This window comes from Podarcis liolepis, assembly GCF_965112155.1.
Source record: "Podarcis liolepis genome assembly, chromosome: 1".
Taxonomy (NCBI): Eukaryota; Metazoa; Chordata; class Lepidosauria; order Squamata; family Lacertidae; genus Podarcis; species Podarcis liolepis.
In genome coordinates, this window is record NC_139554.1 from 58,011,205 (window position 1) to 58,025,517 (window position 14,313).

Consider the following 14,313-nt stretch of genomic DNA (forward strand, 5'->3'; position numbering starts at 1 on the left):
TGAGAAAGTCCTTTCACTTGTACTTATAGTAGATTTTGCCAGTGGATATTCTGTTGGAAACAAAGGAAGAATCCCCTGAATGCCTTGATTTCACATACTTAGCAACTCTAGCCTTGCATATCTCATTGATGTAGTCCACTTGTAGGTGGACAATAAAAAATACTTTCCTCTTGGACAGAGAGTAAAACTAAGTAAATGCACAAATATAAAATTAATAAGCATCTGTGCTTCTTTAACACTAGGGACCTGGGCTTGGGCAGAACATCTTCTGTAAGCTTTTTATAGTCTATTATGTTAGAAATGTTATTTAATCCCTTATGCCCTTTCTTTTCCAGTATTTTAAAGCCTTTTCATATTTTCATATCAAAGTATAGGCTGAGAGTACAGACTTGAAAGATAATGTGCTTTAGCGAAAGCAAAAATTCATGGGGAATGGGGGAAGGGATAATTTTGTAAAGAAAGATTATTTCACCCATTATGCATAAAGACAGTAGAAAGCATTTTTAAAACAAAAGGGCAAAGCACTGTTATTTCTCATAATGAAATATAGGCAGTACTTTCCTTATTCTGCGACAGTGTTAGAAACTCAGATATATAAGCCAGGTGCCAAATGGCTCCTTAAACCAGGCTTTCAGTGGCCAAAATGGAATGTCTAGTTGCCATTTTGGGCAAGACGGCTCTAAAGTCTTATTTTTCAAATAATGGACTGGCTGTGATTGATTATCAGTTAAACATCTGGGCTAGTTCAGATGACACCTTGAGCTAGGTTAAAAACTTAGAAGCTCAAAGAAGAAAAATCACTTTATCCAGGGACAGTTCATATGCATATTGGCCTATTCCCACCTCTTTTTCTTAATGGTGACACAAACCATTCATAACATAAGAACACTCTTCATAACTGTAAGCAGGGCAGTGGGTCAGGGTAAGTATAAACAAGCTACAACAACTGACTATAACCAAGGGTCATCTTGTTGAACCCCCTACAATTACTCAGAGAGGGTGGGGAGGGGTATTACACCACCCTTCTGAGTAATACCCCTCCCCACCCTCTCACTTTATATAAGGGTCTAGTGACTTCTGTTTCAGTGTACAGTGGTACCTCGAGTTGCATACACTTCAGGTTACTTACGCTTCAGGTTACAGACTCCGCTAACCCAGAAATAGTACTTCAGATTAAGAACTTTGCTTCACGATGAGAACAGAAATCGTGCTCCAGCGGCGCGGCAGCAGCAGGAGGCCCCATTAGCTAAAGTGGTGCTTCAGGTTAAGAACAGTTTCAGGTTACAGACCTCCTGAACGAATTAAGTACTTAACCCAAGGTACCACTGTATCTGAAGAAGTGTGCATGCACACGAAAGCTCATACCAATAACAAACTTAGTTGGTCTCTAAGGAGCTACTAGAAGGAATTTTTTTATTTTGTTTTGACTGCAGCAGACCAACACAGCTACCTACCTGTATCTAAAAAGAAAAGTTTTTCAGGAAAGTTGTTTTGTGATAGAATATAGCCTTGAAATTGTATAAATAGGATCCTGTTGTCCCTGAAATGAAGAAGGTACTGGAGATATTAAGATGAGGAATTATTAAAATGATGCAATGAAGATGGCACCTATTAATTTGTGTTTGGAGGTATCACACAAGTCAAACTCCAAGGAAGGGTTTGCTTGGGGTTACCCAGGGCAAAAAGAGCTTTTAAGATCTTCCTTGCTTTGGGATACTATTGCGAGATCTCATGGTACAATGCTACTGGATTAGAACAAAGGTGTATGTAATCCAGCGTTCTCTTTCCCACTGTGGCCAACCACAGTGGCTGAAATTTGATATTGCCTATGAGTGAAACTATAGTTGTCAATCATTTCGTGTGTGGGGTTCATCCCCAGCCTCTGCACCCATTGGCGGAACACATATAAACATGCCCTGCCCCACCCTTTCTGGGTTCAGCACCATTTGTGTGTGTACGATTGTGCATCATTTGGATGTGTGTTAATCGGTTGTTGCCTGTTCAAATATATGTTCTTGCCAAGGTGATGTGAATGTAGGAGGTGTATTTTTAGGGGGAAATTGGAAGGAGAAACCTTTCCTTTGTTTACCAGTTCTCCCTGCAAATGCCATCTCACCTGCCAATCATTTCCCCATCTCACAGCCTAGCCTCAGAAAGCTGTCAGGGGGCTTTTGCATGAAAAGGAGGCAAGCCTTTTTTTGGAACCCCGTGTTTATGTCATAATGTATCATTCAGTCTTAAGCTTCCTGCTAGCTTCAGTTTTTTTAAACCAGTAACTAAGTGTGATTCTCTATTACCTTTAACAACAACAAAATGATAAAATATAGAGAAATAATAATTTATATTAAAAATTAAAAAAAACACCACACACTTTGAAATCCAGGAAAACAAATATATGAACTCTATAACTCTTATCAAATTACCCGAAACAAAAGGAGCTCCTAATAATTCATGTCATCATTGTTTGGTAGCTGGACTAGTCTTTTGTCTTCATTGAAGTTGGTAAGACAATAAAGAGCAGTATAAGGGAAGAAAGGGGGAAGGGGCAAGGAACATTATTGTGGTAAGTGCCAATGAGGCAAGCAGTTCATGGCATATAAATCACAGGAGCAATACCTTACGTCACTATAGTTGTCATCTAAGAAAGGTGTTTTGTATATACTAATCTACAAAATACTAGGGATAGTATTCTACGAATGAGTCCTGCCAGCACAAAGATTCCCTCCTGTGCAATGGAACTCCCCTCCCCCGCATGCCCTGCTCCCTCTAAACATCACCAGGTGGTTGAGGGAACCCCTAGAACAGATTTAAGGGTACGTGGGGGGGGGGGCAAGAAGGAGAAGAGGAGAACATCGCATTGTGCAGACAGAAATCCTTGTGATGGTGGAATCATTGCCTTACCACTGGTATTGAATTCCAACCTAGGAGTTCCACTCTCCAGTCATCAAAAGCCACCTTGAAGGTCTCTGGAATGAAAAGTGGGATTAAAACATTGTAAATGAATAAGACATTCAGTGGAGAGTTGAATTTCTACTTAAATTATTAAGTACCCATTCTCTCCTGGCTGATCAAGCAACACAGTTTCTCTGTAGCCCAGCTGTTTTTGAATTCAGCAGGGGGCACTACTGTAATTTGTACCTGAAATATATGCTCCTTTATCAGATACATGTGAGAATCAACAGTGGGCCATGTATGAGAGAACGTCTGTTCTCTAGCATCAGGAGATGAAGACCAGGTGGTATAGAGGATGTGAGATAGCATGTGTGCTATGAGCCACGGAAGAACCTTTGGACTTGTAAAGCTACTCTTGTACCTGAGGCAAGTGCCTCCGATTTATATTTCCAAGACAAGAAAATGCAAATGTTAGCACCATCACTAAAATGAAGTGGAGTTTAGTTCTTTAGATCTAAACTTTTGCATTGGTTGCATTTTAAAAGCTTTAAGGAAAAGAAAGTATTTTAAGAAGATGTTATTAAAAAGTTTAAAAATAATACTCAGCAAGTTTTATAAATTAGAGGCATAGTTGTTTCTGTGCCGAACTACTCATTTGTGTGTTTTCAGAGTATGCCAATCTGCTAGCTAGAATGAACAATTTAAATTTCTTTCTCATGCTGGTGTTCATCACATCTTAATGATGTGTTAATGCAATTCTGTAACATTTGCAGTAACATTGTTTGGTAAATCTGCACCACTAATGTATCAATATATTGCAATAGAAATAAAATCCTTCTCTCTGTGTGTATTTAATGAAGATTGAAATCAGCATTTAATATGTTTATTCCTGTAATGCAAAAGATTGGATTACAAAAACACCTATTCTTCATTTACACTCTTAGTGCCACTGTTTCTATAAATCTTGGAGCTCGCAGAGAAAGCAATTATGTCTGAAGCCATTTCTGGCCTGATTTGTGCATAATGTTAAATCATAGTTAAAAGTAAATTGGGGTTTAATGTGAATGAGCAGCATGCTGATGAAAGCTGGAAGGAGGAAAAACCAAAGGCTGGTTTAGCATTATATGTGAACTGTTGCTTGAATTCTGTTTCTCTTCAAACAAACCACAAGCAAAAATTCAAGATTTGTTCTTTGTCTTACCACTTGGTTCACTTGGGGAAAAGAGGCCACATCTGCTATTGGTAAGCCAACCTCTGGTTTGCTGCCTCCTGGCTTTGGAAAGAGCAAGTTCAACAGTATCTAATAAGCATGCTGCTCATTTACTGAAATAAACTATGATTGAAAATTGTGTGCAAACTGGACCACAAGAAACAAAAGTCTGCCTTTTACTTTCTTTCTCCCTTCAGAATTTTTCCTAGCAAGCCTCCTTAAATGTGTTTTCAGGCCATGAGTGATGGAGTCATTTACTAAAAGATGACTCAGTGTGATAAAACAATTATGAAAATGTTTTCACAAGGTTGTCTTTGAGCCAGCCCTTGAGTACAAAGCATTATATCTATCTCAGGTTCTGACACTGGCTTAATGTCAATGATGTGTCTATGTCACAGATAGCCAAACTATGGCTTACTGAGGCCACACAAAAGTGCAGAGTCCCGTAGAAGCTTTTACAGCTAAATGACTCTGCTCTGCTCTCTCTTTTACATTCGTACCACACAAACAAACTGCGGCTCATTATTAGCTGTGGTTCAAAGATACACTAAGCCAGACCTTGACTTAGTTCACTGTAGCACAGGAGTAAAGAAGAATGCAGAGGAGCAAAGTGAATGCAGGCTGCTTGTCAGGAGTCCACATTTTCATGCGGTCCTTGTAAGCCATAGTTTGGCCTACCATAATGTGTGAACCAGGCCATTGTGTACTTATATATGACAAAGGAGGAACAACTTCTTTCTGTCCAAATTCTCCAGATGTCGTGGACTGGCTGGATGCCATGGAGTGGTGGGAGGCACCAGCTAGGAAACCCCCATGGGAAGAAGGCTGGGGGCCAGAGGACTGGTGGTGGGATGATGATGAGTAATCAGAAGGAGCAGGAGCAGACTGTGAGGAAGAGGTGTTGGAAGCAGGAGAGGTAATAGGGTTGGGTGATCAGGAAGAAGCGGGATTCAGAGGCTGGAGAGGAGGGCAAAGAGACAGAGATGAGGCCAGCTGCCGAAGAGTGCAGGGAGTCTCCCTCTCCTCTTGCGACCAGCTCTCCGCCCCCCCCCCCCGGTCTCCCAGAACATGCAGAGGAATGAAAAGAGCAGAGGAGAGATTGGTTGTGTGCAGCCACAGTCTCTGATTGCTTTGGGGGGAAACCTTGGAATAAAGCATTAACTTCACTGACAGTGTTTTTTATTGCTGACCTACACCTGACTCCGGCTCCTGATATCACATTATGAATAATTCGATAAATCTTTGGAAATATGGGGCATAAATGTATTAAATAAACAAAACTTGTCTATTTGATTCCTCTTAGTTTAAGAGTGTGCTCACCTTCACAAATGTATTCAGCGTAAGTCATGAATATTGCGCAGCTCAGTTCTACTTCTGTAGGCTGGTCAAATGCGATTTACCCCCCTCTTCACTGGAGTTCCCATTGAACTATGCATCCAAGCTGCTTTTTATGGAGGGGGGAAACTGATATTTAAAATATCTTTTGACTTCTAGCCATGTTGAAGTTTGCTTTATCTTTTTAAATGGTGCAGGCAGGCCAATTCTTTTTTTTCATTTGTCTGTGGGAGAACAGAGAAGCCAGTGCAGTGTTTATGCTCTCTGTTGAATTTAAGGGACAATACTTCAGAGAGCTGTATTAATCCACAACTCATTGAAGCATACTAAAATGAAATATCCCCTCGAGGAATTCTCTGCTCAAAAGAAAGCCAATGTAAATTGATTTCTTCTCAAACACGGAATTTCAAAGCAATGTTTTAACATGTATTATTAAATATGGATTTATTATATCTGAAGTAACTGCATACAAGATAGCATTGCTCGAATGTATAAAACTGTTGCCACAAATAAGATCATTTTACAATATTGGCAAAGTACACAGCAAACATCTGCTACTGTTAATTACCTTTATTTTGTCTGTGAGTCCTGGAAGATCTGCTTCTTGCCTTGCAGGCCTCTTCCACCTGGCTTGGGAGGGTAGGACCCTGACTGACACCAGATGTTTTGGGACTACAATTCCCATCATCCCTGACCACTGAGAATATGAGAATGGGCCTTTCCTGTGGTGGCCCCCTGTTTGTGGAATGCTCTCCCCAGGGAGGCTTGCCTGAGGCCTTCATTACATATCTTTAGGCGCCAAGTGAAAACATTTCCCTGTAATCAGGTTATTGTGGGAGTGGGTGTTACTAGTTTTTTTTTGTTTTTTTTATTAGGTATTTTGTGTTTTTATGTTGCAAATCACCCTATGATCTTCAGGTATACCAATTTAATAATTAAATAATAAACCTTACAAAAGTTGGTCATTGTAATTATAATTTGCATTTTAGGAATAGGGAACAGAGCCTGAGACACTAGACCACTGAATACATGCAAGGAACGTATGTTTGTGGGGAGCCAGCAGGATCATGGCTTCAGTCAGTCCCCACCCGGATGTATGCATGTTAGTTCTGAAAGTCTGCATAGACCTTGTCCATATGAATGAACATAGGGGCTCCCGCTACAATCCTGGTCCTTACCCTCACATACATTACTTGAATGCCTGAAGAAACTACTATTGATCATTGGCCATATTGCTGCCGGTGTTGCTGCTGCGGCTGCTTCTATTTATTGAAATAATCATGCAAGCTTGATGTGTTTTATATGATATTTCAATAGCCGGTTAACTTTTAGTTGTTTTCTATAATGGCCGTTAACTATGTGGATGTTTACAGATAGATAAACAGATAGACAAATAAATAGACTTTTGCCATGGCTTTGAAAAGGACAAATCTAACATGATATGGACTGCATGCTATTCTTCCAATGCTCCTATTAAAGAAATCAGGCTGAAATATACATGGGCATTATACCATGTTTTCCATCCTCTGTCACATTTTATTAAACTGCAAATGTTTTTATATCTCAGTTACACTGGTTTGACTGATAAATAGAAATAGATAAAATATTTATATAGATTAAAAAACCCCCAACCCTACTCCCTTTCTGCTGCCTGAACTACATTCAGAATTTAACCTATATAATTTGATTTTGACTTTGTCTATTTTAGCCAAATGCAGTAAGAGGTGCTGAACATGCCTCGCAGTCCAACGTCAAGTGAAGATGAGATGGCTCAGAGTTTTTCAGACTATTCAGTGGAATCTGAATCGGACAGCTCCAAAGAAGAAACCATTTACGATACTATCAGGGCTACCGCAGAGAAGCCAAGTAGCAGAATGGAAGACTCCAAGAGCAATACATTAGTGATGCGGATTATAATACCTGACCTACAGCAGACGGTAAGGTGAACTCCATTAAAAAGTTTATTGACCAAGGCCATACATCAGATTTGAGCTGAAGTAGTCAATTAAACTATGTCAGAGTCTGGTCAGGATGTTTAATGATTAAAGCATGTAGGTAGTAGTTCTGTCATGTAGAATCATAGAAGCATAAACTGAAGCTATAGGGTATGGCAATAATTTTAGAGCAGTTTTGTTTTCTACATTAACTAAGATGGAATGCATAATGTACCTTGTGCATGTTACTTTGGTAAGTAGGCTGAAAATCATTATGGCATGCATTCTTTCATTTGCTCATTCATATCTGGCAAGAAGAGGCTATCTAGAATACAGGGAGTTAAATCCTCACCTTTTGTGGATGTTTCTATGCATATTCCCTCTGTTCATGTACATGTTTTTCCAATATGTTTTCAAAGGGATTGAGATGTAGATTTTGAACTCTTTAAAAATCCTAAATGAAAGGGTTCTATGTTCTGATTCTTTAATCTCTATTTATCAGAAGTACTTCTTAGCCACTGGAATTCAATAAAAATTAACAAAAATGAAATGAGGAATGTGGTTTTCTTACTCCTAAGTGATGGGTAGTGCAAGAACCATCTGGTGAGATGGAAGGGTACTTTGGGCTGACAGGAAATATGTGTATGTCCTCATTAATTTTCCATTTTAGTCACAGATTTAGTGCTGCAAGAATCATTGCTTTAATTGATTATGGTATTTTTAAAAGTAAATAAAATAAAATAATTATGTATATCAGAAATAAGTCAGGAAAAAGATTAGGACAACACAGTGGAACCTCGGGTTAGGGCGGGGATCTGTTCCGGAGGCCCTGCCGCAACCCAAAAACGATGCATTGCATCTGTGCATGTGCGATTTAGTATGATTTAGCTCTTCTGCGCATGCGCGAACGGTGCAAACCTGGAAGTAAACCATTCTGGTACTTCTTGGTTTGTGCCTGTCTCAAGCCGAGGGTGACATAAACCAGAGGCAACGTAACCTGAGGCTCCACTGTAGTGACATTTGGTTTTATTCAATACAGGCATGGTTGGGGACTTGAAACTAAATTCACAGTAAACTGGGGGATGAATGGAGGGCACAATTAAGTGTTTTTTAGTCTTATTGATTTCAGAGAGGGAGATTTGGGCATGTGTATAACTCTCCCATTGAAACCAGTGAGATGCCAAAGTGCACAGGGTAGCAGGACTACAAAATCCCGACATCATTTTAATCTCTTATGTTCACCTTACCAGTTTTAGCCTTGACTATTTGCCAGGAGTTAATTATTGCCTTTACCTGGAACTGTGACCTGTGCTAGATCACCATTAATTCTCTGGAAACAGTTTTCCGATTGCCTACATTTGCATTTTACAACTATCTGGTAGATGTGACACATATAATATCGTCTGCTATTCCACCACATTGTTTCATTATTTTTCCCTTTTTTGACTAAAACAGTTAGTCTGGCAAAATATACTTTAAATTATGTTGATGTAGACAGAATGAGTGCTCTCTTCTAGCTAAAAGCAGTGTCTTATCTCTTAGGTGGCATTCAGTGCTGCAGAATCTGAGAGTCAAATTAGATATGACAGATCTGGGTGGGTTTTGTTTTTTTTAACATTAAAAGGTGCACATAGGTGTAGGGAGCTAAATCCTTCTCCTGCCTTGCCTCCTACTAGTAGTACATTTTTCCGCTTTTCCCAGATTTGAAGTAATTGACTGTGGACAGGTAGCTGGGAAAACAGTGTCTTCATCTCTGCACCCCTTTTAATGTAAAAAAAAATGGATCCTCATATGCTTTATATGTGAATGAGGCAAACACATGAATAAACAATTGTGGTTGCTTTTTTCCACATCTAGTTTGATGCTGAGAGTTCAGTGTTTGCCCCAGAGGCATAGGGGTGTTCCAGGTTCCGGCCTGAGACAGGGGATGTGTTGCTCATTTGCTGCTGTCTGTAGAGAAGTACCATCTGGCATGTTGTGTCTGTTTTCTTTCCCATACATTGATGATGTGGCTGGACAAGAGAGTGAAAAGAAGAGAATCGGTCCACAGCCATTTCACTGCAGGGTGAATAGAAAGCAATGTGTTGTTGTTTTAATTTTTTTTAAAATTTAAATCGATTTCTTTAAATTTAAATTGGATTTTTAAAATAAAATGTTTCTAGGGGAAAATCTTTCTAAAGATACCGGTAGTTTTCTCTTTAAGTTACATTATAGTCCAAAGGCTATTCATCAGGAAATAATGATTTGTTTTAAGTTTTTCATGTGTGCTAAAACTCAGTCTAAGTTTTATTTTTAAATTGTTTAACCACATCAGTTAACAAATATACATATGCTATAATGTTATTGTTTAAGTTAAATAAATTGTTTAAATTGTTATTAAGGAAATGATTGTTTTTCTCCTTCCAATAAAGCACAGCAGAAAAGTTGTCCAAATATAAACAGTTAACTTTTAAACCTCACAATAATTTCATAATTATCGGTCTATATATTTCTAATAGTATAACCAAATCAGTAATTTTTGATATAACTGTAAAAACTGCTCTGAAAATTTATTATTCCAAAAATGAAACCTTCCTCTAGTTGTAAATATTAAGATGACACCAGCAAGAATAAGTTTTTCTGTTAAAAAAAAAAGATTTAAATCAAATCTTATTGACTAGTGATTTAAATTGATTTGATTTAAATCAAATCCCCCCTGTTTCACTGGTTATTCCATTTAATGGGAATCAAATGGCTCTGACTTGTTAGATCATGTAGAAATAATATCTGGTGACCTCCCTTGCTGAGGAGCAGGAGTCGCTGGCATGGCAATGCTGTGCCATTATCTTCCCGACAGGGATGGTGCAGGCTGGGGTGGATTTAGGACTGTGTAAGTGGTGTGCCAAAACTGCGGGAGGCAGTGGAAGACAGGAGTGCCTGGTGTGCTCTGGTCCATGGGGTCACGAAGCGTCGGACACGACTAAACGACTAAACAACAACAACAGTGGTGTGCAGGGACATGGGTGGCGCTGTAGGTTAAACCATAGAGCCTAGGACTTGCTGATCAGAAGGTCGGCGGTTCGAATCCCCGCGATGGGGTGAGCTTCCATTGCTCAGTCCCTGCTCCTGCCCACCTAGCAGTTCAAAACACGTCAAAGTGCAAGTAGATAAATAGGTACCGCTCTGTCGGGAAGGTAAATGGTATTTCCGTGCACTGCTCTGGTTCGCCAGAAGCGGCTTAGTCATGCTGGCCACATGACCCGGAAGCTGTACACCAGCTCCCTCGGCCAATAAAGCGAGATGAGCGCTGCAACCCCCGAGTCGGTCACGACTGGACCTAATGGTCAGGGGTCCCTTTACCTTTACCTTTACAGATGTGCATGCACCAAGAGCTGAGCTGATGGGGTGCCATCTCAAAACCTAGTGTGGCTTTGGACAGGAGGCACAAGAGCTCTGGCAGTTCCTAGAGTCTTCCTTCCCAAAGCCGAGTTAGTACTTTCTCAGCCCTGCCTTTGGGATGACAGCACGAGTGGGGTGGGGTGCCAAATTTTGGCCTTGCACAAGATGCTGTAGTACTCAAATCTGCCACTGATGCAGGGACACAGCAGTGGCAAGGTAGAGGCTGAATGGGTGGAGTGGTGAAGCCAATCCCTTTCAGCTGCCAGTGTGCCTGCAAAGCCCCCCACTGTCCAGTTAGGCACCAGTGACCCTGCTGTTGGCAGGACTGCAGTGTGGCCCTGCCCTGCCCCCCAGTTGCTCCTGATGTAAAATTTTCAACTGTAAGCAGTTACCTCCTTTGGTAGTAGTCCTGGTGGGACAAAAGGAATACGATCCACAGGGCTCCTAGTTTATCAGTGCTTTTCAAATACACTGGGAGTTGAATGGGCAAGGCTTCCAGTGCTTCAGGCTAGCATTGCACATTCCATGCAGCTCAAGATCCTGGTCTGCTACTGCTTAGTTGGGCCCCTTCACCAACACTATCATCTTCCATTCAGAGATACAGATACTTGGCAGCTTCTGTGTGTAGCCTGTTCCAGTCCGGAGACCAGCTGTCATGCTGCAACCCAAGCTGGGTGGGGGAGGAAGCTGGTCCCCATTATTGCAGAAGCTATGGAGCAGTTATAGTTGAGAACAGCACATCCTGAAATGGAGCTGATGGCCACTGGTCCCTTGGGGTGCTACAGGCTTACTTGCTCTAAGACTCTCCTTTGACCACTTTGTATAGTCATGATTTGTGACCTTATATCTTAATAACAAGTTTGATATTTAATCCAGCTTTAACAGAGTAGGCCCACTGAAATTAAGGGGCTTAACTTGTACATAATTTATGGGCTAATAGCCGTAAATAAATAAATGAAATAAATGAAATGAATGAAAGGGGCTTAATTTAGGCATGTTCAGAGTCTACCCTGAGTAAAACTTAGTTGAATGTCACCCCAATAGTTTAGCCAGTCATTCTACAAATCTTCAGCTGAAGTCCATGCCAGTTTTTACAACAGTTGATGTAGATGCAGTCTCTTACTACTTGAGTAAAGCCTGATAAGTTGTACTTAACCTTTAAAAAGACTGCATGTTTTCTAAGCAGCATGTTATAATTCAACTTGCACTGCTCTCTAAATTACAATGATTATATCTGAGTAGCCATCACACTGGAAAGTTAGTAGCCACACAGTTTCCATACCACAGTTGTTCTTCAAGCAAGACGATTCAGATACAGTGGTACCTCAGGTTACATACACTTCAGGTTACATACGCTTCAGGTTACAGACTCCGCTAACCCAGAAATAGTGCTTCAGGTTAAGAACTTTGCTTCAGGATGAGAACACAAATCGTGCTCTGGCGGCGCGGCGGCAGCAGGAGGCCCCATTAGCTAAAGTGGTGCTTCAGGTTAAGAACAGTTTCAGGTTAAGTATGGATCTCTGGAACGAATTAAGTACTTAACCTGAGGTACCACTGTAACACAATTGTTATTCTTCTTGTTAATATTACTGTACTGTGCAACATACTCAAAACACCTAACCACAATTCTGCTGTCCTATCCACTGGCAGTGGAATTTCTTTCTAGAGTAGTAATTGACATTGTTTTACTCTCTCTTTTGCCTGCAGACACTGATAGTAGTTCACCGGCCACGTCAAACATTTATTTTCCTGTAGTTTAGACACAGCTATTCCATGGAGGGGTTATGTCTGCCAGCAAACATATTCATATATCACTACATTAAATGGACTGCCTGCCTGGAGGTTAATAAGGGCTGTTCAGTATGTATGACAAGGTGAAAATCACATTTGAGGAAGGTAGAAAGCCTAGGCTGGAATCCAAAGTTCCTCTTCCACTTATTATTTTCTTTTTGCTGGTAGTTCCCGCAGGTAAGATAAAAATCAAATCCTCTACCATGTGAGGAAGTGGAACGTGATATACAAGTTTAATGTACGACTAAGTTATATGTATAGCTTGCGTAAAGCTTGCTCATCCTCAGGCAAAACTGCCTAGTCTTTCTACTTCTGTCACAGTTCTGTGGATCCAGCCATATACTTATCCTATTTAAATCAAAACCATTTCCTTTTTCCATGGAATGCCCTTGGAAATGGAAGCAAGAGAATGTCATCATATCATGCCATTTCCCAGGAGTATTTAAGGTTTCTGGTTTTGGTGTGTGGTGCAGCAGTAGGCCAGCAGCAGCAGCTGAGCTGCCAGTTTGCTGATTATGACTGATTGATTTAGAAAGCTACCACCTGCTGGCTAACTTCTCTCACTTGGAACTCCTTCTCTGGGCATCTGATTTACCAGAATTCTACTGGATGTGCAGGGAAAGAGGACAGCAGTTCAGTCAGTGCTGGAAATATCATAGAGTCCCAAATGAAAGAGTACTTGGACTGCTTATAATTCCAGATTTGGGGTTACATTGATAGTTACATTCACATAGCATGTGACAAGTATAAAAAAACTATTTGTGATATATGTATGTATGTATGTATGTATGTATGTATGTATGTATGTAGAATTTCAGCAGCAGTTTCCTTAATGGCCTACTGCTACAAATTTTTTGGTATTGATTAACTTGTTTTAATGAACAATTAATTGTTAAAATGAGTGGGTTGTATCTAACTAAATTATACTCAGAGTAGACCCATTGAAATTACTGAACCTAAGTTAGTCATGTCCCTTAACTTCAATGGGTCTGCTCTGAGTAGGACTAACACTGGATACAGCACCCAGAAACAACAATTATAAATACAACACCCAAGGATAATTATTATAAATAATGAAAATTAAAAATGAAATATTTTAATTTCCATTGATTTTATTTCAGTTTAATTCCCATTTTATGCTTTAAGCTTCACATCTCTCACTATCCATCTATGATGTAAAAACTTGAGGCAGAGTATTTATACCAATGCCAAAGGACGTTTCTTATAATTCTGCTACTGAAAGACACTCTGAAACAAATCAATGCAGAGAAGCATTTTGGAGACAGCTTTACATCTGTATTCATGAGCAATCATCTCATTGATAAATGCATTAATGTATGATACGTATTATTGCAGCATCTGCTCAGCTGTATATTTTCCTGCTATATCATTAGCGGTATTTCTTCAATTTTGGTTTGAAAAGTAATTAGCAGAACCTAAAGCACAGCCTACTATCCCTTAAACAGAAATTTGTAAGCACTTATAGTATTCCAAATGGATGACCATCTGTAAACATAATATATCCAATGCAGCTCATAATGTCATAAGCGTATACTGCAATGTCAATTCAAATCAGCTGCAGTCTCTGTGGGCACACAGGCCTTGTTAGCAGGCCACAGTTAAATGGCAGCAGCAGAACAAGGAGGGCTATATGTAGATGCATACTCAACTATAGCTGGTGGTGCAACTTTTAGCCATGAGCTGGTACACCTGCGTACTTGCTGCTTGGCAGATTTGGACAATAAGTACAGACTTCCCTTTTCCTTGGCTACC

The 14,313-nt window shown here is 40.1% G+C and overlaps 1 protein-coding gene across 7 annotated transcripts in view; it reads left to right on the plus strand.

The window, feature by feature from the left end:
- SHANK2 (SH3 and multiple ankyrin repeat domains 2) overlaps window positions 1–14,313 on the plus strand; it is a 330,576-nt gene that overhangs the window by 34,010 nt on the left and 282,253 nt on the right. For all 7 annotated transcript variants that reach the window (XM_083462298.1, XM_083462291.1, XM_083462296.1 and 4 more), the window contains exon 2: window positions 7,146–7,374. In XM_083462298.1, coding sequence (XP_083318424.1) covers window positions 7,171–7,374 — 204 coding nt within the window. In that variant the 5' untranslated portion in view covers window positions 7,146–7,170. The remainder of the gene's footprint in view (window positions 1–7,145; window positions 7,375–14,313) is intronic.